The sequence below is a fragment of the Hypanus sabinus genome, unplaced genomic scaffold, assembly GCF_030144855.1.
Source record: "Hypanus sabinus isolate sHypSab1 unplaced genomic scaffold, sHypSab1.hap1 scaffold_286, whole genome shotgun sequence".
Lineage (NCBI taxonomy): Eukaryota > Metazoa > Chordata > Chondrichthyes > Myliobatiformes > Dasyatidae > Hypanus > Hypanus sabinus.
The window spans coordinates 491,990-517,265 of NW_026781003.1; the positions used below are offsets into that span (position 1 = coordinate 491,990).

The 25,276-nt window shown below is 56.2% G+C and overlaps 1 protein-coding gene across 6 annotated transcripts; it reads left to right on the top strand.

Annotated features, from left to right (window-relative positions):
• The first annotated feature begins 244 nt into the window (after positions 1-244).
• aicda (activation-induced cytidine deaminase) lies at positions 245-23,729 on the top strand. Of its 6 annotated transcripts, XM_059960600.1 has the most exons (4): positions 245-288; positions 7,856-8,274; positions 13,231-13,346; positions 21,491-23,729. In XM_059960600.1, exons 1-4 carry the CDS (start codon positions 281-283, stop codon positions 21,542-21,544), a joined length of 597 nt encoding a protein of 198 aa, XP_059816583.1. In that variant the 5' UTR covers positions 245-280; the 3' UTR covers positions 21,545-23,729. The 6 variants fall into 6 exon arrangements, with proteins under 6 accessions (XP_059816583.1, XP_059816577.1, XP_059816582.1 ...); XM_059960594.1 differs by lacking the exon at positions 21,491-23,729 and having other exon boundaries at positions 13,231-13,628; XM_059960599.1 differs by lacking the exons at positions 245-288; positions 21,491-23,729 and adding an exon at positions 1,853-1,903 and having other exon boundaries at positions 13,231-13,628.
• Positions 23,730-25,276: the final 1,547 nt, after the last annotated feature.

Consider the following 25,276-nt stretch of genomic DNA (forward strand, 5'->3'; position numbering starts at 1 on the left):
TGAGATGGGACGTTGTGGAGGGAGATTCACTCTGTCTGAACCTGGGAACGTGTGATGTGACAGTGTGGAGGGAGAGTCACTCTGTGTCTGACCCCGGGAGGGGGTGATGGGAGGGTGAGGAGGGAGGTAGGTCTGCCCCTAACCTTTCTCCCTGCTGCTCAGGAAGAGTGTGGGCGTGTTTGATCTGCCCGAATTCGAATGGGACTTCCTGTTTCAGAGACAGGCAGACCGAGAGTAGGTGAGAGTCGGGGCAGAAGTGACATCTCGAACGGCTGTAGTGATGGACAGGTAAGGGTTAACTGGGAAATCCAGCCGGACGGCGGCGACGATCGGCCCGTTTGGAGATGCCCTGGATATCATCCAGGCCTCAACACCCGTCCTTCACTTAAAACTAACCTGGTGGTGGGGTGGGGGGTTATTGTTAAACAAGCAAGGGGAGGGGAAAGGCAGAGGGAGATTTTCCCCCACTGCCTCCTGTCTTTCTGACAGTCCTTCACAAAGATTCTTGCCTGTGGCAAGGGGGGGGGGGGTCCCCATCACCCCTGTTACAGGGGTCTCTCCCCATTACCCCCTTTACAGCGGGACTCTGTCCCCATCATTCCTGTTACAGAGGGAGTCTCTCTCCCCCCATTACCCCTGTTTTTGAGGGTCTCTCCCCATTTCAGAGGGCCTCTCCCCTATTACCCCCGTCACAGTCTCTCTCCCCATTAACCCTGTTATAGAGGGGGTCTCTCCCCATTACCCCCGTTACAGAGGGTCTCCCCCCCATTAACCCTGTTATAGAGGGTGTCTCTCCCCATTACCCCAGTCACAGAGCGAGCCTCTCCCCCGTTATCTCTGTCACACTCTCCCCGCTACCCCCGTTACACAGGGAATCTCTCCCCATTACAGTGGGAGTCTCTCCCCGTTACCCCCGTCACAGAGGGTCTCTCCCCTTTACCCCTGTTACAGAGGGAGCCTCTCCCCTAATACCCGTGTTACCGAGGTCCTCGCTCCCCTGTTAAGGGGAGCATCGTCCCTGCGAGGGGAGCCCCGTCACCACCCCTTCCCACAGCGGGGAACTCCCTCTTCACTGCCCCTCCGTAGAACTGAGGTCCCAGCTCTCCGATACTCCCTACCTGCTCTGTCCGGTGAGATCCCTCAGTGGCCTCTCCAACGGCAAGGAGCCGCCCTTCCCACAGTGCACAGAGATCCCTCACACACCATCCCAGAGCAGGGTGCTCCCTCGGCTCCCGTTCCACAAGCGGGGAGATCCATCATCACCGCCCTCTCATATACGGGCGCTCCCCCACCACCCACAGCGAGTCGCTCCCTCATTACCATTCTCACAACGGGGCGCTCCCTCATTGTCATTCTCGCAACGGGTCGCTCCCTCTATATCATTCCCACAACGGGGTGCTCCCTCACTGCCTCTCCCACAGCGGGGAGAGCTACCGTCCCGTGCTCCGTTCCCGGCGAGGCGCTCCCTCACTACCTCCCCTCTGGAATGCTCCTTCATCACCCAAGTCGCAACGCGGAGCTCCCTCGCCAGCTGTCCCACAGAGGGATACTCCCCTCCTCACTGCCCCACCCTCAGTGAGAATAGTCGCTCGCAGCCCATCTTTACAAGCGGGGAGCTCCCTCCTCACTGCCGCTCCCACTGTGGGGAGTTTCAGCTCCAACTCTCCCTTACGGTGCAGATACCACGCCAACCCGCCCCGCGGCGCGAAGCTCCCTCCTTTACCACCTTACCGCTCCCTCGTCTCGGCGCCCCCTGGAGGAGGTAGGGTGCATTGCAGCGAGTACTGCCCGTGAGTGAGTTTGTGCCTCCGATACCTCGCCACCCCTCCACAGCGAGAAGCTCCCTCCTCACCACCTTACCGGCAGCCGGGAGCTCCCTCGTCTCGGCGCCCCCCTAGAGGAGGTAGGGTGCATTGCAGCGAGTACTGCCCGTGAGTGAGTTTGTGCCTCCGATACCTCGCCACCCCTCCACAGCGCGAAGCTCCCTCCTCACCACCTTACCGGCAGCCGAGAGCTCCCTCGTCACGGCGCCCCCCCTAGAGGAGGTAGGGTGCATTGCAAGCGAGTACTGCCCGTGAGTGAGTGTGAGTGAGTGAGTGAGTGTGAGTGAGTGAGTGAGTGTGTGTGTGTGTGTGTGTATGTGTGAGTGTGTGTGTGTACGTGTGAGTGTGTGTGTATGTACGTGTGTGTGTACGTGTGAGTGTGTGTATGTGTGTGTACGTGTGAGTGTGTGTGTATGTGTGAGTGTGTGTGTATATGTGAGTGTGTGTGTATGTGTGAGTGTGTGTGTGTACGTGTGTGTGTGTGTGTACGTGTGAGTATGTGTGTGTATGTGTGAGTGTGTGCGTGTACGTGTGAGTGTGTGTGTATATGTGAGTGTGTGTGTGTGTATGTGTGTGTGTGTACGTGTGAGTGTGTGTGTGTGTACGTGTGAGTGTGTGTGTGTATCTCTGATACCTCGCCACCCCTCCACTGCCGGAGTTCCCTTGTCACGCCCCTGAATAACGCCCCCTCGGGCACGTTGCACGCCTATCAGAAACACGCAACCCCCACCCCCGACGCTGGAGGGCAGTGTGTGTGTGTGATTGTGTAACGTTGGGGTGGGAGTGAATCAAAGCGAGAGACAGCGTGTGGAAAAGAAGATCGGGGAAGAAAGCTGACGGGGGTGAGAGAGACTGCGAGAGAGGGCAGTGAAAGAGGGAGAGAGAGGGTGAGTGTGCGTGTGTGAAGGGAGAGTCTGTGTGTTTATGGGACGGGGCAGTTCAGGGGAAGTCTCTCTCTGTGATGGGACGGGACAATGTAGTGGAGGAGCGCGCGTGTGTGTGTGTGTGTGTGGTTCAATGAGCATTCGTATCTGTGCTCCCCATCTCCCTCTCACTCCCATTCTGCCCCCCCCACCCTAACCCTGCCCCACTCTTGACTAGACAGAGTGGACGTGGAGACGATGTTTCCTGTAGTGGGGAAGTCTAGGACCAGAAGACACAGATAGAGTGGATATGGAGAGGATGTTTCCTATGGTGGGGGGAGTCTAGGAACCAGAGAACACAGATAGAGTGGATGTGGAGAGGATGTATCCTATAGTGGGGGAGTCGAGGACCAGACGACACAGATAGAGTGGATGTGGAGAGGATGTTTCCTGTAGTAGGGGAGTCTAGGACCACAGGACACAGATAGAGTGGATGTGGAGAGGATGTTTCCTATGGTGGGGGGAGTCTAGGACCAGAGCACACAGATAGAGTGGATGTGGAGAGGATGTTTCCTATAGTAGGGGAGTCTAGGACCCCAGGAGACAGATAGAGTGGATGTTGAGAGGATGTTTCCTATAGTGGGGGAGTCTAGGACACAGATAGAGTGGATGTGGAGAGGATGTTTCCTATGGTGGGGGGAGTCTAGGACCAGAGGACACAGATAGAGTGGATGTTTCCAATAGTGGGGGAGTCTAGGACCACAGGACACAGATAGAGTGGATGTGGAGAGGATGTTTCCTGTAGTGGGGGAGTCTAGGACCAGAGGACACAGATAGAGTGGATGTGGAGAGGATGTTTCCTGTAGTGGGGGAGTCTAGGACCAGAGGACACAGATAGAGTGGATGTGGAGAGGATGTTTCCTGTAGTGGGGGGAGTCTAGGACCAGAGGACACAGATAGAGTGGATGTGGAGAGGATGTTTCCTGTAGTGGGGGAGTCTAGGACCAGAGGACACAGATAGAGTGGATGTGGAGAGGATGTTTCCTGTAGTGGGGGAGTCTAGGACCAGAGGACACAGATAGAGTGGATGTGGAGAGGATGTTTCCTGTAGTGGGGGAGTCTAGGACCAGAGGACACAGATAGAGTGGATGTGGAGAGGATGTTTCCTATACTGGGGAGTCTAGGACCAGAGGACACAGATAGAGTGGATGTGGAGAGGATGTTTCCTATAGTGGGGGAGTCTAGGACCAGAGGACACAGATAGAATGGATGTGGAGAGGATGTTTCCTATAGTGGGGGAGTCCAGGACCAGAGGGCACGGCCTCAGAAAAGAGGGAGGTGAATCTGTGGAATTCTCTGCCACGGACACCAGGGAGTCCATTCAGGAGAGAGCTTGGAATGTTCTTGTTTTGCTGGGGTTCAAAGGTAACCAGGAGTGGTCAGGAAGACGGGATTCATTGGGACAACACATCAGCCAAAGCTCAAAGTAAATTTATTATCAAACGACATACATGTCACCAGGTAGAACCCAGCGATTCAATTCCTCAAGGGTAATCACACTGAACACATGAAAGAACAGTGTCTTTGAAGGATGAGTCGGACCACAGAGAGGGGATACGACCCAGTACCATGATCACTGAGCACATCTGCCATCGCATCATCGGGGACGCAGGACATGCTGAAAGTACAGGAGCCTCAGGACCAACACCACCAGGTTCAGTGACAGTTATCACCCCTCAACCATCAGGAAGGAGGTACAGGAGCCTCAGGACCCACACCACCAGGTTCAGGGACAGTTATCACCCCTCAACCATCAGGAAGGAGGTACAGGAGCCTCAGGACCGACACCACCAGGTTCAGGGACAGTTATTACCCCTCAACCATCAGGAAGGAGGTACAGGAGCCTCAGGACCCACACCACCAGGTTCAGGGACAGTTATCACCCCTCAACCATCAGGAAGGAGGTACAGGAGCCTCAGGACCCACACCACCAGGTTCAGGGACAGTTATTACCCCTCAACCATCAGGAAGGAGGTACAGGAGCCTCAGGACCCACACCACCAGGTTCAGGGACAGTGAGCACCCCTCAACCATCAGGAAGGAGGTACAGGAGCCTCAGGACCCACACCACCAGGTTCAGGGACAGTTATCACCCCTCAACCATCTGGAAGGAGGTACAGGAGCCTCAGAACCCACACCACCAGGTTCAGGGACAGTTACCACCCCTCAACCATCAGGAAGGAGGTACAGGAGCCGCAGGACCCACACCACCAAGTTCAGGGACAGTTATTACCCCTCAACCATCTGGAAGGAGGTACAGGAGCCTCAGCACCAGGTTCAGGGACAGTTATCACCCCTCAACCATCAGGAAGGAGGTACAGGAGCCTCAGGACCCACACCACCAGGTTCAGGGACAGTTATCACCCCTCAACCATCAGGAAGGAGGTACAGGAGCCTCAGGACCCACACCACCAGGTTCAGGGACAGTTATCACCCCTCAACCATCAGGAAGGAGGTACAGGAGCCTCAGGACCCACACCACCAGGTTCAGGGACAGTGATCACCCCTCAACCATCAGGAAGGAGGTACAGGAGCCTCAGGACCCACACCACCAGGTTCAGGGACAGTTATTACCCCTCAACCATCAGGAAGGAGGTACAGGAGCCTCAGGACCCACACCATCAGGTTCAGGGACAGTTATCACCCCTCAACCATCAGGAAGGAGGTACAGGAGCCTCAGGACCCACACCACCAGGTTCAGGGACAGTTATTACCCCTCAACCATCAGGAAGGAGGTACAGGAGCCTCAGCACCCACACCACCAGGTTCAGGGACAGTGATCACCCCTCAACCATCAGGAAGGAGGTACAGGAGCCTCAGGACCCACACCACCAGGTTCAGGGACAGTTATTACCCCTCAACCATCTGGAAGGAGGTACAGGAGCCTCAGGACCCACCCCACCAGGTTCAGGGACAGTTATCACCCCTCAACCATCAGGAAGGAGGTACAGGAGCCTCAGGACCCACACCACCAGGTTCAGGGACAGTTATCACCCCTCAACCATCTGGAAGGAGGTACAGGAGCCTCAGGACCAGGTTCAGGGACAGTTATCACCCCTCAACCATCAGGAAGGAGGTACAGGAGCCTCAGGACCCACACCACCAGGTTCAGGGACAGTTATCACCCCTCAACCATCAGGAAGGAGGTACAGGAGCCTCAGGACCCACACCACCAGGTTCAGGGACAGTTATCACCCCTCAACCATCAGGAAGGAGGTACAGGAGCCTCAGGACACACACCACCAGATTCAGGGACAGTTATCACCCCTCAACCATCAGGAAGGAGGTACAGGAGCCTCAGGACCCACACCACCAGGTTCAGGGACAGTTATCACCCCTTAACCATCAGGAAGGAGGTAGAGGAGCCTCAGGACCCACACCACCAGGTTCAGGGACAGTTATCACCCCTCAACCATCAGGAAGGAGGTACAGGAGCCTCAGGACCCACACCACCAGGTTCAGGGACAGTTATTACCCCTCAACCATCTGGAAGGAGGTACAGGAGCCTCAGCACCAGGTTCAGGGACAGGTATTACCCCTCAATCATCAGGAAGGAGGTACAGGAGCCTCAGGACCCACACCACCAGCTTCAGGGACAGTTATCACCCCTCAACCATCAGGAAGGATGTACAGGAGCCTCAGGACACACACCACCAGCTTCAGGGACAGTTATTACCCCTCAACCATCAGGAAGGAGGTACAGGAGCCTCAGGACCCACACCACCAGCTTCAGGGACAGTTATCACCCCTCAACCATCAGGAAGGATGTACAGGAGCCTCAGGACACACACCACCAGCTTCAGGGACAGTTATTACCCCTCAACCATCAGGAAAGAGGTACAGGAGCAACAGGACCCGCACCACCAGTTTCAGGGACAGTTATTACTCCTCAAACCATCAGAAAGGAGGTACAAGAGCCTCAGGACCCACACCACCAGCTTCAGGGACAGTTATTACCCCTCAACCATCAGGAAAGAGGTACAGGAGCCTCAGGACCCACACCACCAGGTTCAGGGAGAGTTATTACCCCTCAACCATCAGGATGGAGGTACAAGAGCCTCAGGACCAACACCACCAGGTTCAGGAACAGTTATTACCTATCAACCTGGTGGTGTAGGTCCTGAGGCTCCTGTACCTCCTTCCCCATGGCTGAGGGGCGATAACTGTCCCAGAAAATAGTGGTGTGGTTTCTGAGGCTCCTGTACCTCCTTCCTGATGGTTGAGGGCTGATAACTGTCCCTGAACCTGGTGGTGTGTGTCCTTAGGCTCCTGTATCTCCTTCCTGATGATTGAGCGGTGATAACTGTCCCTGATCCTGTAGGTGTGGGTCCTGAGGCTCCTGCACCTCCTTCCTGATTATTAAGGGGTGTTAACTGTCCCTGGACCTAGTTGTTTTGGTCCTGAGGCTCCTGCACCACCTTCCTGATGGTTGAGGGGTGATAACTGTCCCTGAACCTGGTGGTGTGGGTCCTGAGGCTCCTGTACCTCCTTCCTGATGGTTGAGGGGTGATAACTGTCCCTGAACCTGGTGGTGTGGGTCCTGAGGCTCCTGTACCTCCTTCCTGATGGTTGAGGGTGATAACTGTTCCTGAACCTGGTGGTGTGGGTCCTGAGGCTCCTGTACCTCCTTCCTGATGGTTGAGGGGTGATAACTGTCCCTGAACCTGGTGGTGTGGGTCCTGAGGCTCCTGTACCTCCTTCCTGATGGTTGAGGGGTGATAACTGTCCCTGCACCTGGTGGTGTGGGTCCTGAGGCTCCTGTACCTCCTTCCTGATGGTTGAGGGGTGGTAACTGTTCCTGAACCTGGTGGTGTGGCTCCTGGGGCTCCTGTACCTCCTTCCTGATGGGTGAGGGGTGGTAACTGTTCCTGAACCTGGTGGTGTGGCTCCTGGGGCTCCTGTACCTCCTTCCTGATGGTTGAGGGGTAATAACTGTCCCTGAACCTGGTGGTGTGGCTCCTGGGGCTCCTGTACCTCCTTCCTGATGGTTGAGGGGAGAACTGTCCCTGAATCTGGTGGTGTGGGTCCTGAGGCTCCTGCAGGGGGTCCACGGTGGGGAGGGTCTGGGCCGGGAATGCCAGGCTAACGGGCGCTCCCGCTCTCCCGCAGCTGCCTGATGAGCCGCCAGAAGTTCCTCTACCACTTCAAGAACGTGCGCTGGGCCCGGGGCCGACATGAGACCTACGTCTGCTACATCGTCAAGCGGCGGGACAGCGCCTCGTCCACCTCGCTCGACTTCGGCTTCCTGCGCAACAAGCCGGGCTGCCACGCCGAGATGGTCTTCCTGCGGCTGCTCGGCCTCTGGCAGCTGGACGCCGACCGCCGGTACCGCCTCACCTGGTTCAGCTCCTGGAGCCCCTGCTACCAGTGCGCCCTGCGGGTGGCCTCCTTCCTGCGGCGCCGGCCCAACCTGCGCCTGCGGCTCTTCGTCGCCCGGCTCTACTACTGCGACGGGACCACCCCCCACCCCGAGGGGCTCCGGCAGCTCCGCAGCGCGGGGGTCCATGTGGAGGTCATGACCTACAAGGGTGAGTGGGGGGGGGCAGGGGTGAGACTCACCCTGTGTCTGACCCCGGGAGTGTGTGATGGGACGGTGTGGAGGGAGATTCACTCTGTGTCTGACCCCGGGAGTGTGTGATGGGACGGTGTGGAGGGAGATTCACTCTGTGTCTGACCCCGGGAGTGTGTGATGGGACGGTGTGGAGGGAGATTCACTCTGTGTCTGACCCCGGGAGTGTGTGATGGGACGGTGTGGAGGGAGATTCACTCTGTGTCTGACCCCGGGAGTGTGTGATGGGACGGTGTGGAGGGAGATTCACTCTGTGTCTGACCCCGGGAGTGTGTGATGGGACGGTGAGGAGGGAGATTCACTCTGTGTCTGACCCCGGGAGTGTGTGATGGGACGGTGTGGAGGGAGATTCACTCTGTGTCTGACCCCGGGAGTGTGTGATGGGACCGTGTGGAGGGAGATTCACTCTGTGTCTGACCCCGGGTGTGTGTGATGGGACGGTGCGGAGGGAGATTCACTCTGTGTCTGACCCCGGGAGTGTGTGATGGGACGGTGTGGAGGGAGATTCACTCTGTGTCTGACCACGGGAGTGTGTGATGGGACGGAGTGGAGGGAGATTCACTCTGTGTCTGACCCCGGGAGTGTGTGATGGGACGGTGTGGATGGAGATTCACTCTGTGTCTGACCCCGGGAGTGTGTGATGGGACGGTGTGGAGGGAGATTCACTCTGTGTCTGACCCCGGGAGTGTGTGATGGGACCGGGTGGAGGGAGATTCACTCTGTGTCTGACCCCGGGAGTATGTGATGGGACGGTGTGGAGGGAGATTCACTCTGTGTCTGACCCCGGGAGTGTGTGATGGGACGGGTTGGAGGGTGATTCACTCTGTGTCTGACCCCGGGAGTGTGTGATGAGACGGTGTGGAGGGAGATTCACTCTGTGTCCGACCCCGGGAGAGTGTGATGGGACGGTGTGGAGGGAGATTCACTCTGTGTCTGACCCCGGGAGTGTGTGATGGGACGGTGTGGAGGGAGATTCACTCTGTGTCTGACCCCCGGGAGTGTGTGATGGGACGGTGCGGAGGGAGATTCACTCTGTGTCTGACCCCGGGAGTGTGTGATGGGACGGTGTGGAGGGAGATTCACTCTGTGTCTGACCCCGGGAGTGTGTGATGGGACGGTGTGGAGGGAGATTCACTGTGTGTCTGACCCCGGGAGTGTGTGATGGGACGGTGTGGAGGGAGATTCACTCTGTGTCTGACCCCGGGAGTGTGTGATGGGACGGTGTGGAGGGAGATTCACTCTGTGTCTGACCCCGGGAGTGTGTGATGGGACGGTGTGGAGGGAGATTCACTCTGTGTCTGACCCAGGGAGTGTGTGATGGGACGGTGCGGAGGGAGATTCACTCTGTGTCTGACCCCGGGAGTGTGTGATGGGACGGTGTGGAGGGAGATTCACTCTGTGTCTGACCCCGGGAGTGTGTGATGGGACGGTGAGGAGGGAGATTCACTCTGTGTCTGACCCCGGGAGTGTGTGATGGGACGGTGTGGAGGGAGATTCACTCTGTGTCTGACCCCGGGAGTGTGTGATGGGACCGTGTAGAGGAATAATCACTCTGTGTCTGACCCCGGGAGAGTGTGATGGGACGGTGTGGAGGGAGATTCACTCTGTGTCTGACCCCGGGAGTGTGTGATGGGACGGTGTGGAGGGAGATTCACTCTGTGTCTGACCCCGGGAGTGTGTGATGGGACGGTGTGGAGGGAGATTCACTCTGTGTCTGACCCCGGGAGTGTGTGATGGGACGGTGTGGAGGGAGATTCACTCTGTGTCTGACCCCGGGAGTGTGTGATGGGACGGTGCGGAGGGAGATTCACTCTGTGTCTGACCCCGGGAGTGTGTGATGGGACGGTGTGGAGGGAGATTCACTCTGTGTCTGACCCCGGGAGTGTGTGATGGGACGGTGTGGAGGGAGATTCACTCTGTGTCTGACCCCGGGAGTGTGTGATGGGACGGTGTGGAGGGAGATTCACTGTGTGTCTGACCCCGGGAGTGTGTGATGGGACGGTGTGGAGGGAGATTCACTCTGTGTCTGACCCCGGGAGTGTGTGATGGGACGGTGTGGAGGGAGATTCACTCTGTGTCTGACCCCGGGAGTGTGTGATGGGACGGTGTGGAGGGAGATTCACTCTGTGTCTGACCCAGGGGGTGTGTGATGGGACGGTGTGGAGGGAGATTCACTCTGTGTCTGACCCCCGGGAGTGTGTGATGGGACGGTGCGGAGGGAGATTCACTCTGTGTCTGACCCCGGGAGTGTGTGATGGGACGGTGTGGAGGGAGATTCACTCTGTGTCTGACCCCGGGAGTGTGTGATGGGACGGTGAGGAGGGAGATTCACTCTGTGTCTGACCCCGGGAGTGTGTGATGGGACGGTGTGGAGGGAGATTCACTCTGTGTCTGACCCCGGGAGTGTGTGATGGGACCGTGTAGAGGAATAATCACTCTGTGTCTGACCCCGGGAGAGTGTGATGGGACGGTGTGGAGGGAGATTCACTCTGTGTCTGACCCCGGGAGTGTGTGATGGGACGGTGTGGAGGGAGATTCACTCTGTGTCTGACCCCGGGAGTGTGTGATGGGACGGTGTGGAGGGAGATTCACTCTGTGTCTGACCCCGGGAGTGTGTGATGGGACGGTGTGGAGGGAGATTCACTCTGTGTCTGACCCCGGGAGTGTGTGATGGGACGGTGCGGAGGGAGGTTCACTCTGTGTCTGACCCCGGGAGTGTGTGTGATGGGACGGTGTGGAGGGAGATTCACTCTGTGTCTGACCCCGGGAGTGTGTGATGGGACGGTGTGGAGGGAGATTCACTCTGTGTCTGACCCCGGGTGTGTGTGATGGGACGGTGCGGAGGGAGATTCACTCTGTGTCTGACCCCGGGAGTGTGTGATGGGACGGTGTGGAGGGAGATTCACTCTGTGTCTGACCACGGGAGTGTGTGATGGGACGGAGTGGAGGGAGATTCACTCTGTGTCTGACCCCGGGAGTGTGTGATGGGACGGTGTGGATGGAGATTCACTCTGTGTCTGACCCCGGGAGTGTGTGATGGGACGGTGTGGAGGGAGATTCACTCTGTGTCTGACCCCGGGAGTGTGTGATGGGTCCGGGTGGAGGGAGATTCACTCTGTGTCTGACCCCGGGAGTATGTGATGGGACGGTGTGGAGGGAGATTCACTCTGTGTCTGACCCCAGGAGTGTGTGATGGGACGGTGTGGAGGGAGATTCACTCTGTGTCTGACCCCGGGAGTATGTGATGGGACGGTGTGGAGGGAGATTCACTCTGTGTCTGACCCCGGGAGTGTGTGATGGGACGGGTTGGAGGGTGATTCACTCTGTGTCTGACCCCGGGAGTGTGTGATGAGACGGTGTGGAGGGAGATTCACTCTGTGTCCGACCCCGGGAGAGTGTGATGAGACGGTGTGGAGGGAGATTCACTCTGTGTCCGACCCCGGGAGTGTGTGATGGGACGGTGTGGAGGGAGATTCACTCTGTGTCTGACCCCGGGAGTGTGTGATGGGACGGTGTGGAGGGAGATTCACTCTGTGTCTGACCCCGGGAGTGTGTGATGGGACGGTGTGGAGGGAGATTCACTCTGTGTCTGACCCCGGGAGTGTGTGATGGGACGGTGTGGAGGGAGATTCACTCTGTGTCTGACCCCCGGGAGTGTGTGATGGGACGGTGCGGAGGGAGATTCACTCTGTGTCTGACCCCGGGAGTGTGTGATGGGACGGTGTGGAGGGAGATTCACTCTGTGTCTGACCCCGGGAGTGTGTGATGGGACGGTGTGGAGGGAGATTCACTGTGTGTCTGACCCCGGGAGTGTGTGATGGGACGGTGTGGAGGGAGATTCACTCTGTGTCTGACCCCGGGAGTGTGTGATGGGACGGTGTGGAGGGAGATTCACTCTGTGTCTGACCCCGGGAGTGTGTGATGGGACGGTGCGGAGGGAGATTCACTCTGTGTCTGACCCCGGGAGTGTGTGATGGGACGGTGCGGAGGGAGATTCACTCTGTGTCTGACCCCCGGGAGTGTGTGATGGGACGGTGCGGAGGGAGATTCACTCTGTGTCTGACCCCGGGAGTGTGTGATGGGACGGTGTGGAGGGAGATTCACTCTGTGTCTGACCCCAGGAGTGTGTGATGGGACGGTGAGGAGGGAGATTCACTCTGTGTCTGACCCCGGGAGTGTGTGATGGGACGGTGCGGAGGGAGATTCACTCTGTGTCTGACCCCGGGAGTGTGTGATGGGACGGTGTGGAGGGAGATTCACTCTGTGTCTGACCCCGGGAGTGTGTGATGGGACGGTGTGGAGGGAGATTCACTCTGTGTCTGACCCCGGGAGTGTGTGATGGGACGGTGTGGAGGGAGATTCACTCTGGGTCTGACCCCGGGAGTGTGTGATGGGACGGTGTGGAGGGAGATTCACTCTGTGTCTGACCCCGGGAGTGTGTGATGGGACGGTGTGGAGGGAGATTCACTCTGTGTCTGACCCCAGGAGTGTGTGATGGGACGGTGAGGAGGGAGATTCACTCAGTGTCTGACCCCGGGAGTCTGTGATGGGAAGGTGTGGAGGGAGATTCACTCTGTGTCTGACCCCGGGAGTGTGTGATAGGACGGTGTGGAGGGAGATTCACTCTGTGTCTGACCCCGGGAATGTGTGATGGGACGGTGTGGAGGGAGATTCACTCTGTGTCTGACCCCGGGAGTGTGTGATGGGACGGTGTGGAGGGAGATTCACTCTGTGTCTGACCCCGGGAGTGTGTGATGGGACGGTGTGGAGGGAGATTCACTCTGTGTCTGACCCCGGGAGTGTGTGATGGGACGGTGTGGTGGGAGATTCACTCTGTGTCTGACCCCGGGAGTGTGTGATGGGACAGTGTGGAGGGAGATTCACTCTGGGTCTGACCTGTGCTGTCCACACACAGATTATTTCTACTGCTGGAATACGTTCGTGGACAAGAATGAGAGGGTGTTCAGTGCTTGGGACGGACTTCACGAAAACTCCGTCAGACTGTCGAGACTCTTGCGGAGAATCCTGCAGGTGAGTTCCCCTCTCACCCTCCCCAGGTGTGACACGGGAGGTCAAGGTACACGGATGTGCACACGAGATAGATTGGAGTACATCCGCTTTGGGATGAAGCCTTTGCCAGAACCCTTCCCTCCCACGTCGCACTTAATTCAGAGGTGAATCTCCTCTGCACCCTCTCTAATCCAGACAGCGTCCCAGTGAATCTCCTCTGCACGCTCTCTAATCCAGACAGCGTCCCGGTGAATCTCCTCTGCACGCTCTCTAATCCAGACAGCATCCTGGTGAATCTCCTCTGCACCCTCTCTAATCCAGGCAGCGTCCCGGTGAATCTCCTCTGTACCCTCTCTAATCCAGGCAGCGTCCCGGTGAATCTCCTCTGCACGCTCTCTAATCCAGGCAGCGTCCGGGTGAATCTCCTCTGCACCCTCTCTAATCCAGACAGCGTCCCGGTGAATCTCCTCTGCACCCTCTCTAATCCAGACAGCGTCCCGGTGAATCTCCTCTGCATGCTCTCTAATCCAGGCAGCGTCTGGGTGAATCTCCTCTGCACCCTCTCTAATCCAGACAGCGTCCCGGTGAATCTCCTCTCCACCCTCTCTAATCCAGGCAGCGTCCCGGTAAATCTCCTCTGCACGCTCTCTAATCCAGGCAGCGTCCGGGTGAATCTCCTCTGCACCCTCTCTAATCCAGACAGCGTCCCGGTGAATCTCCTCTGCACCCTCTCTAATCCAGACAGCGTCCCGGTGAATCTCCTCTGCACGCTCTCTAATCCAGGCAGCGTCTGGGTGAATCTCCTCTGCACCCTCTCTAATCCAGACAGCGTCCCGGTGAATCTCCTCTCCACCCTCTCTAATCCAGGCAGCATCCCGGTGAATCTCCTCCGCACCCTCTCTAATCCAGGCAGCATCCTGGTGAACCTCCTCTGCACCCTCTAATCCAGGCTGCGTCCCGCTGAATCTCCTCCGCACCCTCTCTAATCCAGGCAGCGTCCAAGTGAATCTCCTCAGCACCCTCTCTAATCCAGGCAGCGTCCCGGTGAATCTCCTCTGCATCCTCTCTAATCCAGACAGCATCCTGGTGAATCTCCTCTGCACACTCTCTAATCCAGGCAGCGTCCCGGTGAATCTCCTCTGCACCCTCTCTAATCCAGGCAGCGTCTGGGTGAATCTCCTCCGCACCCTCTCTAGTCCAGGCAGCGTCCGGGTGAATCTCCTCTGCACCCTCTCTAATCCAGGCAGCGTCCCGGTGAATCTCATCTGCACCCTCTCTAATCCAGGCAGCGTCCCGGTGAATCTCCTCTGCACCCTCTCTAATCCAGGCAGCGTCCCGGTGAATCTCCTCTGCACCCACTCTAATCCAGACAGCGTCCCGGTGAATCTCCTCTGCACCCTCTCTAATCCAGGCAGCGTCCCGGTGAATCTCCTCTGCACCCTCTCTAATCCAGGCAGCGTCCCGGTGAATCTCCTCTGCACCCTCTCTAATCCAGACGGCGTCCCGGTGAATCTCCTCTGCACCCTCTCTAATCCAGACGGCGTCCCGGTGAATCTCTTCTGCACCCTCTGTAATCCAGGCAGTGTCCCGGTGAATCTCCTCTGCACCCTCTCTAATCCAGACAGCGTCCCGGTGAATCTCCTCCGCACCCTCTCTAATCCAGGCAGCGTTCCGGTGAATCTCCTCCGCACCCACTCTAATCCAGGCAGCGTCCCGGTGAATCTCCTCTGCACCCTCTCTAATCCAGGCAGCGTCCCAGTGAATCTCCTCTGCACCCTCTCTAATCCAGGCAGCGTCCCGGTGAATCTGCTCTGCACCCTCTCTAATCCAGGCAGCGTCCCGGTGAATCTCCTCTGCACCCTCTCTAATCCAGGCAGCGTCCTGGTGAATCTTCTCTGCACTCTCTCTAATCCAGACAGCGTCCCGGTGAATCTCCTCTTCACCCTCTCTGATCCAGGGAGCGTCCCGGTGAATCTCCTCTGCACCCTCTCTAATCCAGGCAACATCCCGGTGAATCTCCTCTGCACCCTCTTTAATCCAGACAGCGTCCTGGTGAATCTTCTCTGTACCCTCTCTAATCCAGGCGGGGTCCTGGTGAATTTCCTCTGCACCCTCGCTAATCCAGGCAGCGTCCCGGTGAATCTCCTCTCCACCCTCTCTAATCCAGGCGGCGTCCCGGTGAATCTCCTCTGCACCCTCTCTAAAGCTCCCATACCCTTCCTATAATGGGTCGACTAGAACTGATCACAATACCCCAAGCATGGTTCAGACAGGGGTGTATAGAGCTGACACATTCCCTTGTGGCTCATGACCTTAATCCCCTGACTAATGGAGACCAACACGCCTCGGGCCCCCCTTCACCACAGTTTGTCCCCTCGCCCAGCGTCTTGGCGTGTCTCCGAGACCCCCCCCCCCCCCGCACACCGAGTCCCTTTCCACACCGGTAAGAATCCCGCCACTCACTCTCTGAGTGCGACCTTCTGCATCGAACTGCATCTGCCACTTCTCAGCCCAGCTCCGCTGCCTTGTCGGCGTCCCGTCCCATCTTCTGCTCCCCCTCCCCCCACCGCAGCCCCGCGTCCTCTGCCACCCGCTGCGATGGATGTTATCGACGCGGACGTTCCTGTTACGAGGCCCCTCCGGGGGCCCCATGGGCGTTGGCTCGCCTCCAGGGGGCAGGACGGGGGTCAGTGGGACCTGAGGGCCGTGACTCGTGGTGGCCGGCAGGGAGCTGGACTGCGACCGCAGCCGTTTGGAGCAGGGCCCACCACCACAGGCCCTTCGGCCCGCAATTCTGTGCCGACCACGTCGCCTACTCTGGAGACGGCGTCGAATTCCCCGCGCGCATTGCCCCCTACCTTTCTGAACCCCGTGTACCGTGTACCAAATGCTCCTCATTTGTTAACTCCCTCGTTCCCGGGAATCAATCCCCACGAACCCCCTCGCCAACGGCAACACAACCTCTCTGAGCCGCGGAGCCCCAGGACTGCCGACAGGACTCCCAGTGCGGCCTGACCGGTTGTCTCACAAAGGCTCCCGCATTACCTCCCTGCTTTTATTTTCTGTCCCCCTTGAAATAAATGCCGACAGCATGTGTGCCTTCTTCACCACAGACTCGACCTGCAAATTAACCTCCGGGGAGTCTCGCACGAGAGACCACACCCCCCCCCCCCCCAAGTCACTCTGAAGCCTGAACCCTCTCCCCATTTCCATAGCACTATTGTTATTGCACCATTGTTCCTCTTGCCGAGACGCATCGTCACGGCGTTTCCCAACTCTGCATCCCATCTGGCAAGTCAGGGTAAGGGAGGTGGGGGAGGGCAGGGGTTAGGCGAAACTGCGAGAGGAGGGAGGAAGCATTGAAACACAGAGGACCTGCAGCAGAATACAGGCCCTGCGGCCCACAAGGTCGTGCTGACAAGGTAACCTACCTTAGAAATGACCAGGCTTACCCACAGCCCTCTATTTTTCTCAGCTCCACGTACCTATCCAAAAGTCTCTTAAAAGACCCTATCGTATCCCCCCAAACCCACCGTCGCCGGCAGCCCATTCCACACACTCGCCACTCTCTGAGTGAAAAACTTACCCCCTGACATCCCCTCTGTACCTGCTCCCCAGCACCTTAAACCTGTGTCCTCTTGTGGCAACCATTTCAGCCCTGGGGAAAAAGCCTCTGACTATCCACACCATCAATGCCTCTCGTCATCTTGTACCCCTCTATCGGGTCACCTCTCACCTTCCGTCGCTCCGAGGAGAAAAGGCCGAGTTCACTCAACCTATTCTCACAGGGCACGCTCCCCAATCCAGGCAACATCCTTGTAAATCTCCTCCGCACCCTTTCTATGGTTTCCACGTCCTTCCTGTAGTGAGGCGACCAGAACTGAGCACAGTACTCCAAGTGGGGTCTGACCAGGGTCCTATAGAGCTGTAACATCACCTCTCGGCTCCTAAACTCAATCCAGGCAACATCCTTGTAAATCTCCTCCGCACCCTTTCTATGGTTTCCACGTCCTTCCTGTAGTGAGGCGACCAGAACTGAGCACAGTACTCCAAGTGGGGTCTGACCAGGGTCCTATATAGCTGTAACATTACCTCTCGGCTCCTAAACTCCCTACCTTAGAAATTACTGTGATTACCCATACCCCTCTATTTTACTAAGCTCCATGTACCTGCCCAGGAGTCTCTTAAAAGACCCTCTCGTATCCCCCCAAACCCACCGTCGCCGGCAGCCCATTCCACACACTCACCACTCTCTGAGTGAAAAACTCACCCCTGACATCTCCTCTGTACCTGCTCCCCAGCACCTTAAACCTGTGTCCTCTTGTGGCAACCATTTCAGCCCCGGGGAAAAAGCCTCTGACTATCCACACCATCAATGCCTCTCGTCATCTTGTACCCCTCTATCGGGTCACCTCTCATCCATGTTGGGATAGAGATGATGAGAGGCATTGATCATGTGGACAGTCAGAGGCTTTTTCCCCAGGGTGAAATGGTTAGTTAACATGAGGGAACATGTCTTTTGAAAACAGATTGAGGGATGATGTATAAGATGATGAGAGACATTTAAGAACCCATAGAAAGATTGCAGAGGAGATTTACAAGGATGTTGCCTGCACCGGGGAGCGTCCCCTGTGAGAATAGGTTGAGTGAACTCGGCCTTTTCTCCTTGGTGCGACGGAGGGTGAGAGGTGACCCGATAGAGGGGTACGAGATGATGAGAGGCATTGATGGTGTGGATAGTCAGAGGCTTTTTCCCCAGGGCTGAAATGGTTGCCACAAGAGGACACAGGTTTAAGGTGCTGGGGAGTGTGTACGGAGGAGAAGTTTTTCACTCAGAGAGTGGTGAGTGTGTGGAATGGGCTGCCGGCGACGGTGGTTTTGGGGGGGATACCATAGGGTCTTCGAAGAGACTCCTGGACAGGTACATGGAGCTGTGAAAAAATAGAGGGCAGTGCGGTAGGGAAATACTGGCCAGTTTCTGGAGTAGGTAACAGGGTCAGCACCACATTACGGGCCGAAGGGCCTGCGGCGTGCCGTAGATTTCTACGCTCCTCCGGAGAGCCCGCACGATGTCCGGAACATCCCACACAGCGCACAAGCCAAACCCTCGGCCACAGGGAGCACGTCAGAAAACGTAGGCCGTCAAGGGCAGCGGAGGTGAAGGGCGGACGGTTTCCCGGTGACGAGACCTCGGCGTCCGTCCACCTCACGGCCCGAGGGAAGGAGCCGTTACCCAGCCTGGCAGTCGCAGTTCCTGCACCTCCCTCCTGACGGCAGGGGAACAAAGAGATGGTGGGGTGGGCGGATCCGGGGATCCACGTCCCCCTCTTCACGTCCCGTTCTCCCACGTGCTGCTCTCAACATCCCATTCTGAATGTTCCCTCTCTCCACGTCCTGTTCTCCACGTCCCATTCTGAATGTCCCACTCTCCACGTCCTGTTCTCCATGTCCCACTCTTAACATCCCATTCTGAATGTTCCACTCTCAACTTCCCCCTCTCCACGTCCCATTCTGAATGTCTCACTCTCCACGTCCTGTTCTCCACATCCCCCTCTCCACGGCCTGTTCTCAATGTCCCCCTCTCCACGTCCTGTTCTCCATGTCCCACTCTCAACATCCCATTCTGAATGTTCCCTCTCTCCACGTCCTGTTCTCAACATCCCCCTCTCCACGTCCCATTCTGAATGTCCCACTCTCCACGTCCTGTTCTCAACATCCCCCTCTCCACGTCCCATTCTGAATGTCTCACTCTCCACGTCCTGTTCTCCATGTCCCACTCTTAACATCCCATTCTGAATGTTCCCCTCTCAACTTCCCTCTCCCCATGTCCCGTTCTCCACGTCCCATTCTGAATGTCCCCCTCTCCACATCCTGTTCTCAATGTCCCCCTCTCCACATCCTGTTATCAAATTCCCACACCCCATATCCCCCTCTTCACGTCTTGTTCTCGCACATCCCATTCTGACTGTCCCCCTCTCCACGTGTCTCTCTCCACGTCCCCCTCTCCACGTCCCATTCTCCACGCCCCCCTCTCCACGTGTCTCTCTCTACATCCTCCTCTACACGTGTCTCTCTCCACATCCCCCTCTACACGCCCCCCTCTACACGTGTCTCTCTCCACATGTCTCTCTCCACGTGTCTCTCTCCACGTCACCCTCTCTACGTCCCCTCTCCACGTCCCCCTCTTCATGTGTCTCTCTCCACGTCCCCCTCTCCACGTGTCTCTCTCTATATCCCCCTCTCGTCTCTCTCTACATCCCCCTCTCCACGTCCCCCTCTCCACATCCCCCTCTCCACGTGTCTCTCTCTACATCCCCCTCTCCACATGTCAGTCTCTACATCCCCCTCTCCACGTGTCTCTCTCTACATCCCCCTCTCCACGTGTCTCTCTCTACATCCCCCTCTCCACGTGTCTCTCTCTACATCCCCCTCTCCACGTGTCTCTCTACATCCCCCTCTCCACGTCTCTCTCTACATCCCCCTCTCCACGTGTCTCTCTACATCCCCCTCTCCACGTCTCTCTCTACATCCCCCTCTCCACGTGTCTCTCTCTACATCCCCCTCTCCACGTGTCTCTCTCCACGTGTCTCTCTCTACATCCCCCTCTCCACATCTCTCTCTACATCCTCCTCTCCACGTGTCTCTCTCTACATCCCCCTCTCCACGTGTCTCTCTCCACGTGTCTCTCTCTACATCCCCCTCTCCACGTGTCTCTCTCTACATCCCCCTCTCCGTGTCTCTCCACGTGTCTCTCTCTACATCCCCCTCTCCACATGTCTCTCTCTACATCCTCCTCTCCACATGTCTCTCTCTACATCCCCCTCTCCACGTGTCTCTCTCCACGTCCCCCTCTCCACGTCTCTCTCTACATCCCCTCTCCACGTGTCTCTCTCTACATCCCCCTCTCCACGTGTCTCTCTCTACGTCCCCCTCTCCACATCTCTCTCTACATCCCCCTCTCTACGTCTCTCTCTACATCCCCCTCTCCATGTGTCTCTCTCCACGTGTCTCTCTCTACATCCCCCTCTCCACGTGTCTCTCTCTACATCCCCCTCTCCACATGTCTTTCTCTACATCCCCCTCTCCATGTGTCTCTCTCCACGTGTCTCTCTCTACATCCCCCTCTCCACGTGTCTCTCTCTACATCCCCCTCTCCATGTGTCTCTCTCCACGTGTCTCTCTACATCCCCCTCTCCACGTGTCTCTCTCTACATCCCCCTCTCCATGTGTCTCTCTCCACGTGTCTCTCTCTACATCCCCCTCTCCACGTGTCTCTCTACATCCCCCTCTCCACATGTCTCTCTCTGCATCCCCCTCTCCACGTGTCTCTCTACATCCCCCTCTCCACGTGTCTCTCTCTACATCCCCCTCTCCACGTGTCTCTCTACATCCCCCTCTCCACGTCTCTCTACATCCCCCTCTCCACGTGTCTCTCTCTACATCCCCCTCTCCACGTCTCTCTCTCTACATCCCCCTCTCCACGTGTCTCTCTCTACCCCTCTCCACGTGTCTCTCTCTACATCCTCCTCCCCACGTGTCTCTCTCTACATCCCCCTCTCCACGTGTCTCTCTCTACATCCCCCTCTCCACGTGTCTCTCTCCACGTGTCTCTCTCTACATCCCCCTCTCCATGTGTCTCTCTCCACGTGTCTCTCTCCACGTGTCTCTCTCCACGTGTCTCTCTCTACATCCCCCTCTCCAAGTGTCTCTCTCTACATCCCCCTCTCCACATCTCTCTCTACATCCCCCTCTCCGTGTCTCTCTCCACGTGTCTCTCTCCACATGTCTCTCTCTACATCACCCTCTCCACTTGTCTCTCTCTACATCCCCCTCTCCACGTGTCTCTCTCCACGTGTCTCTCTCTACATCACCCTCTCCACTTGTCTCTCTACATCCCCCTCTCCACGTGTCTCTCTCTACATCCCCCTCTCCACGTGTCTCTCTCTACATCCCCCTCTCCACGTGTCTCTCTCCACGTGTCTCTCTCTACATCCCCCTCTCCACGTCTCTCTCTACATCCCCCTCTCCACGTGTCTCTCTCCACGTCTCCCTCTCCACGTCCCATTCTCCACGTCCGACGTCCCACGCGTTAACGTCCCACCATCTTCAGCCTCCCCTTCTCCGCTCGCTGACGTGAAACTCTTTGCTGTGCTTTCCCCCGACAGCCGCTGGACGAGATCGATGATTTCACCGAGGTCTTCCAGCTCCTGGGCCTGTGAGGATCCGCGGGTGCTCCGGGATGTCCCCCACCCCCCCACCACCCCTCCCCGGGACTGCTCAGGGCACACCAGAGACACGGAAACAACCGAGAAGGCCTCAGGCTTCAGTTTGGCCGTCACGATCAGGGATCGGAAGCGGGAAGCTGCAGCTGTTTCAAACCCCCCCCCACCTCTCCCCATCCCAGGGGTCGGCGGGACGGAGGTGGGGAGGGGGGAACGCTGGGACGATTCACCCCCTCCCTGCATCCCTCACCCAGGGGTCGGTGGGACAGGGACCCGGGGCTGATTCAACCCCCTCCTTCCAACACCACCACAACCACCCCCCTGTCTGTGGCATGGGAAGACAGGAAACCTCTGTATGTCAAATAAAGCATTAACAAAGTTCTCATCGATCTCAAATCAAAGTATAATCAAAATAAATATGTTTAAAGCCCACGTTTTGCGTTGCTTGTGTCCCTAGGCTGCAATCTAAATCAAGGCTTAAGAGAGGGAGGGGGAGGGTGGCATCGAGGGGTTTATATATAGAATAACAGATCCCCGGGAGTGGGTTACAGACTATGATCTGATCCAGGGGTTCGGGGGTATATATACAGAATAACAGATCCCCGGGAGTGGGTTATAGACTGGGATCTAATCCAGGGGTTCGGGGGGTTTATATATAGAAAAACAGATCCCCGGGAGTGGGTTACAGACTGGGATCTAATCCAGGGGTTCAGTGTGTTTATATATAGAATAACAGATCCCCGGGAGTGGGTACAGACTGGGATCTAATCCAGGGGTTCGGGGGGGGGGGGGGTTTATATATAGAATAACAGATCTCCGGGAGTGGGTTACAGACTGGGATCCAATCCAGGGTTTCGGGGGTTTACATATAGAATAACAGATCCCCGGGAGTGGGTTACAGACTGGGATCTAATCGAGGGGTTCGGTGGGTGGGGGGGGGGTTATATATAGAATAACAGATCCCCGGGAATGGGTACAGACTGGGATCCAATCCAGGGGTTCGGGGGTTTATATATAGAATAACAGATCCCCGGGAGCAGGTTACAGACTGGGATCTAATCCAGGGGTTCGGGGGGGGTTTATATATAGAATAACAGATCCCCGGGAGTGGTTTACAGACTGAGATCTAATCCAGGGTTTCGGGGGGTTTATATATAGAATAACAGATTCCCGGGAGTGGGTTACAGACTGAGATCTAATCCAGGCGTTCGTGGGGTTTATATATAGAATAACAGATCCCCAGGAGAGGGTTACAGACTGAGATCTAATCCAGGGGTTCGGAGGATTTAGATATAGAATAACAGATCCCCGGGAGTGGGTTACAGACTGGGATCGAATCCAGGGGTTCAGTGTGTTTATATATAGAATAACAGATCCCCGGGAGTGGGTACAGACTGGGATCTAATCCAGGGGTTCGGGGGGTTTATATATAGAATAACAGATCCCCGGGAGTGGGTTACAGACTGGGATCTAATCCAGGGTTTCGGAGGGTTTATATATAGAATAACAGATCCCCGGGAGTGGGTTACAGACTGAGATCTAATCCAGGCATTCGTGGGGTTTATATATAGAATAACAGATCCCCGGGAGAGGGTTACAGACTGAGATCTAATCCAGGGGTTCGGGGGAGGGTGATATATAGAATAACAGATCCCCGGGAGTGGGTTACAGACTGGGATCGAATCCAGGGGTTCAGTCTGTTTATATATAGAATAACAGATCCCCGGGAGTGGGTACAGACTGGGATCTAATCCAGGGGTTCGGGGGGTTTATATATAGAATAACAGATCCCTGGGAGTGGGTTACAGACTGGGATCTAATCCAGGGTTTCGGAGGGTTTATATATAGAATAACAGATCCCCGGGAGTGGGTTACAGACTGGGATCTAATCCAGGGGTTTGGTGGGTTTATATATAGAACACCAGATCCCCGGGAGTGGGTTACAGACTGGGATCTAATCCAGGGGTTCGAAGGGTTTATATATAGAATAACAGATCCCCGGGACTGGGTTACAGACCGGTATCTAATCCAGGGGTTCAGGGGGTTTATATATAGAATACCAGATCCCCGGGAGTGGGTTACAGACTGGGATCTAATCCAGGGGTTCGGGGGGTTTATATATAGAATAACAGATCCCCGGGAGTGGGTTACAGACTGGGATCAAATCCAGGGGTTTGGGGGGTTTATATATAGAATAACAGATCCCCGGGAGTGGGTTACAGACTGGGATCTAATCCAGGGGTTCGGGGGGGGGGTTTATATATAGAATAACAGATCCCCGGGAGTGGGTTACAGACTGGGATCTAATCCAGGTTTTCAGAGGGTTTATATATAGAATAACAGATCCCCGGGAGTGGGTTACAGACTGGGATCTAATCCAGGGGTTTGGTGGGTTTATATATAGAACACCAGATCCCCGGGAGTGGGTTACAGACTGGGATCTAATCCGGGGGTTCGGAGGGTTTATATATAGAATAACAGATCCCCGGGACTGGGTTACAGACCGGTATCTAATCCAGGGGTTCGGGGGGTTTATATATAGAATAACAGATCCCCGGGAGTGGGTTACAGACTGGGATCTAATCCAGGGGTTCGCAGGGTTTATATATAGAATAACAGATCCCCGGGAGTGGGTTACAGACTGGGATCTAATCCAGGGGTTCGGAGGGTTTATATATAGAATAACAGATCCCCGGGAGTGGGTTACAGACTGGGATCGAATCCAGGGGTTCAGTGTGTTTATATATAGAATAACAGATCCCCGGGAGTGGGTTACAGACTGGGATCTAATCCAGGGGTTCGGGGGTTTATATACAGAATACCAGATCCCCGGGAGTTGGTTACAGACTGGGATCTAATCCAGGGGTTTGGTGGGTTTATATATAGAACACCAGATCCCCGGGAGTGGGTTACAGACTGGGATCTAATCCAGGGGTTCGGAGGGTTTATATATAGAATAACAGATCCCCGGGACTGGGTTACAGACTGGGATCTAATCCAGGGGTTCGGGGGGTTTATATATAGAATAACAGATCCCCGGGAGTGGGTTACAGACTGGGATCTAATCCAGGGGTTTGGTGGGTTTATATATAGAACACCAGATCCCCGGGAGTGGGTTACAGACTGGGATCTAATCCAGGGGTTCGGAGGGTTTATATATAGAATAACAGATCCCTGGGAGTGGGTTACAGACTGGGATTTAATCCAGGGGTTAAGGGGGTTTATATATAGAATAACAGATCCCCGGGTGTGGGTTACAGACTGGGATCTAATCCAGGGGTTCGGGTAGTTTATATATAGAATACCAGATCCCCGGGAGTGGGTTACAGACTGGGATCTAATCCAGGGGTTCAGGGGGTTTATATACAGAATAACAGATCCCCGGGAGTGGGTTTCAGACTGGGATCTAATCCAGGGGTTCGGAGGGTTTATATATAGAATAACAGATCCCCGGGAGTGGGTTACAGACTGGGATCTAATCCAGGGGTTCGGAGGTTTTATATATAGAATAATAGATTCCCGGGAGTGGATTACAGACTGGGATCAAATCCAGGGGTTCGGGGGGTTCATATATAGTATAACAGATCCCCGGGAGTGGGTTACAGACTGAGATCTAATCCAGGGGTTCGGTGGGGGGGGGTTATATATAGAATAACAGATCCCCGGGGGTGGGTTACAGACTGGGATCCAATCCAGGGGTTCGGGGGTTTATATATAGAATAACAGATC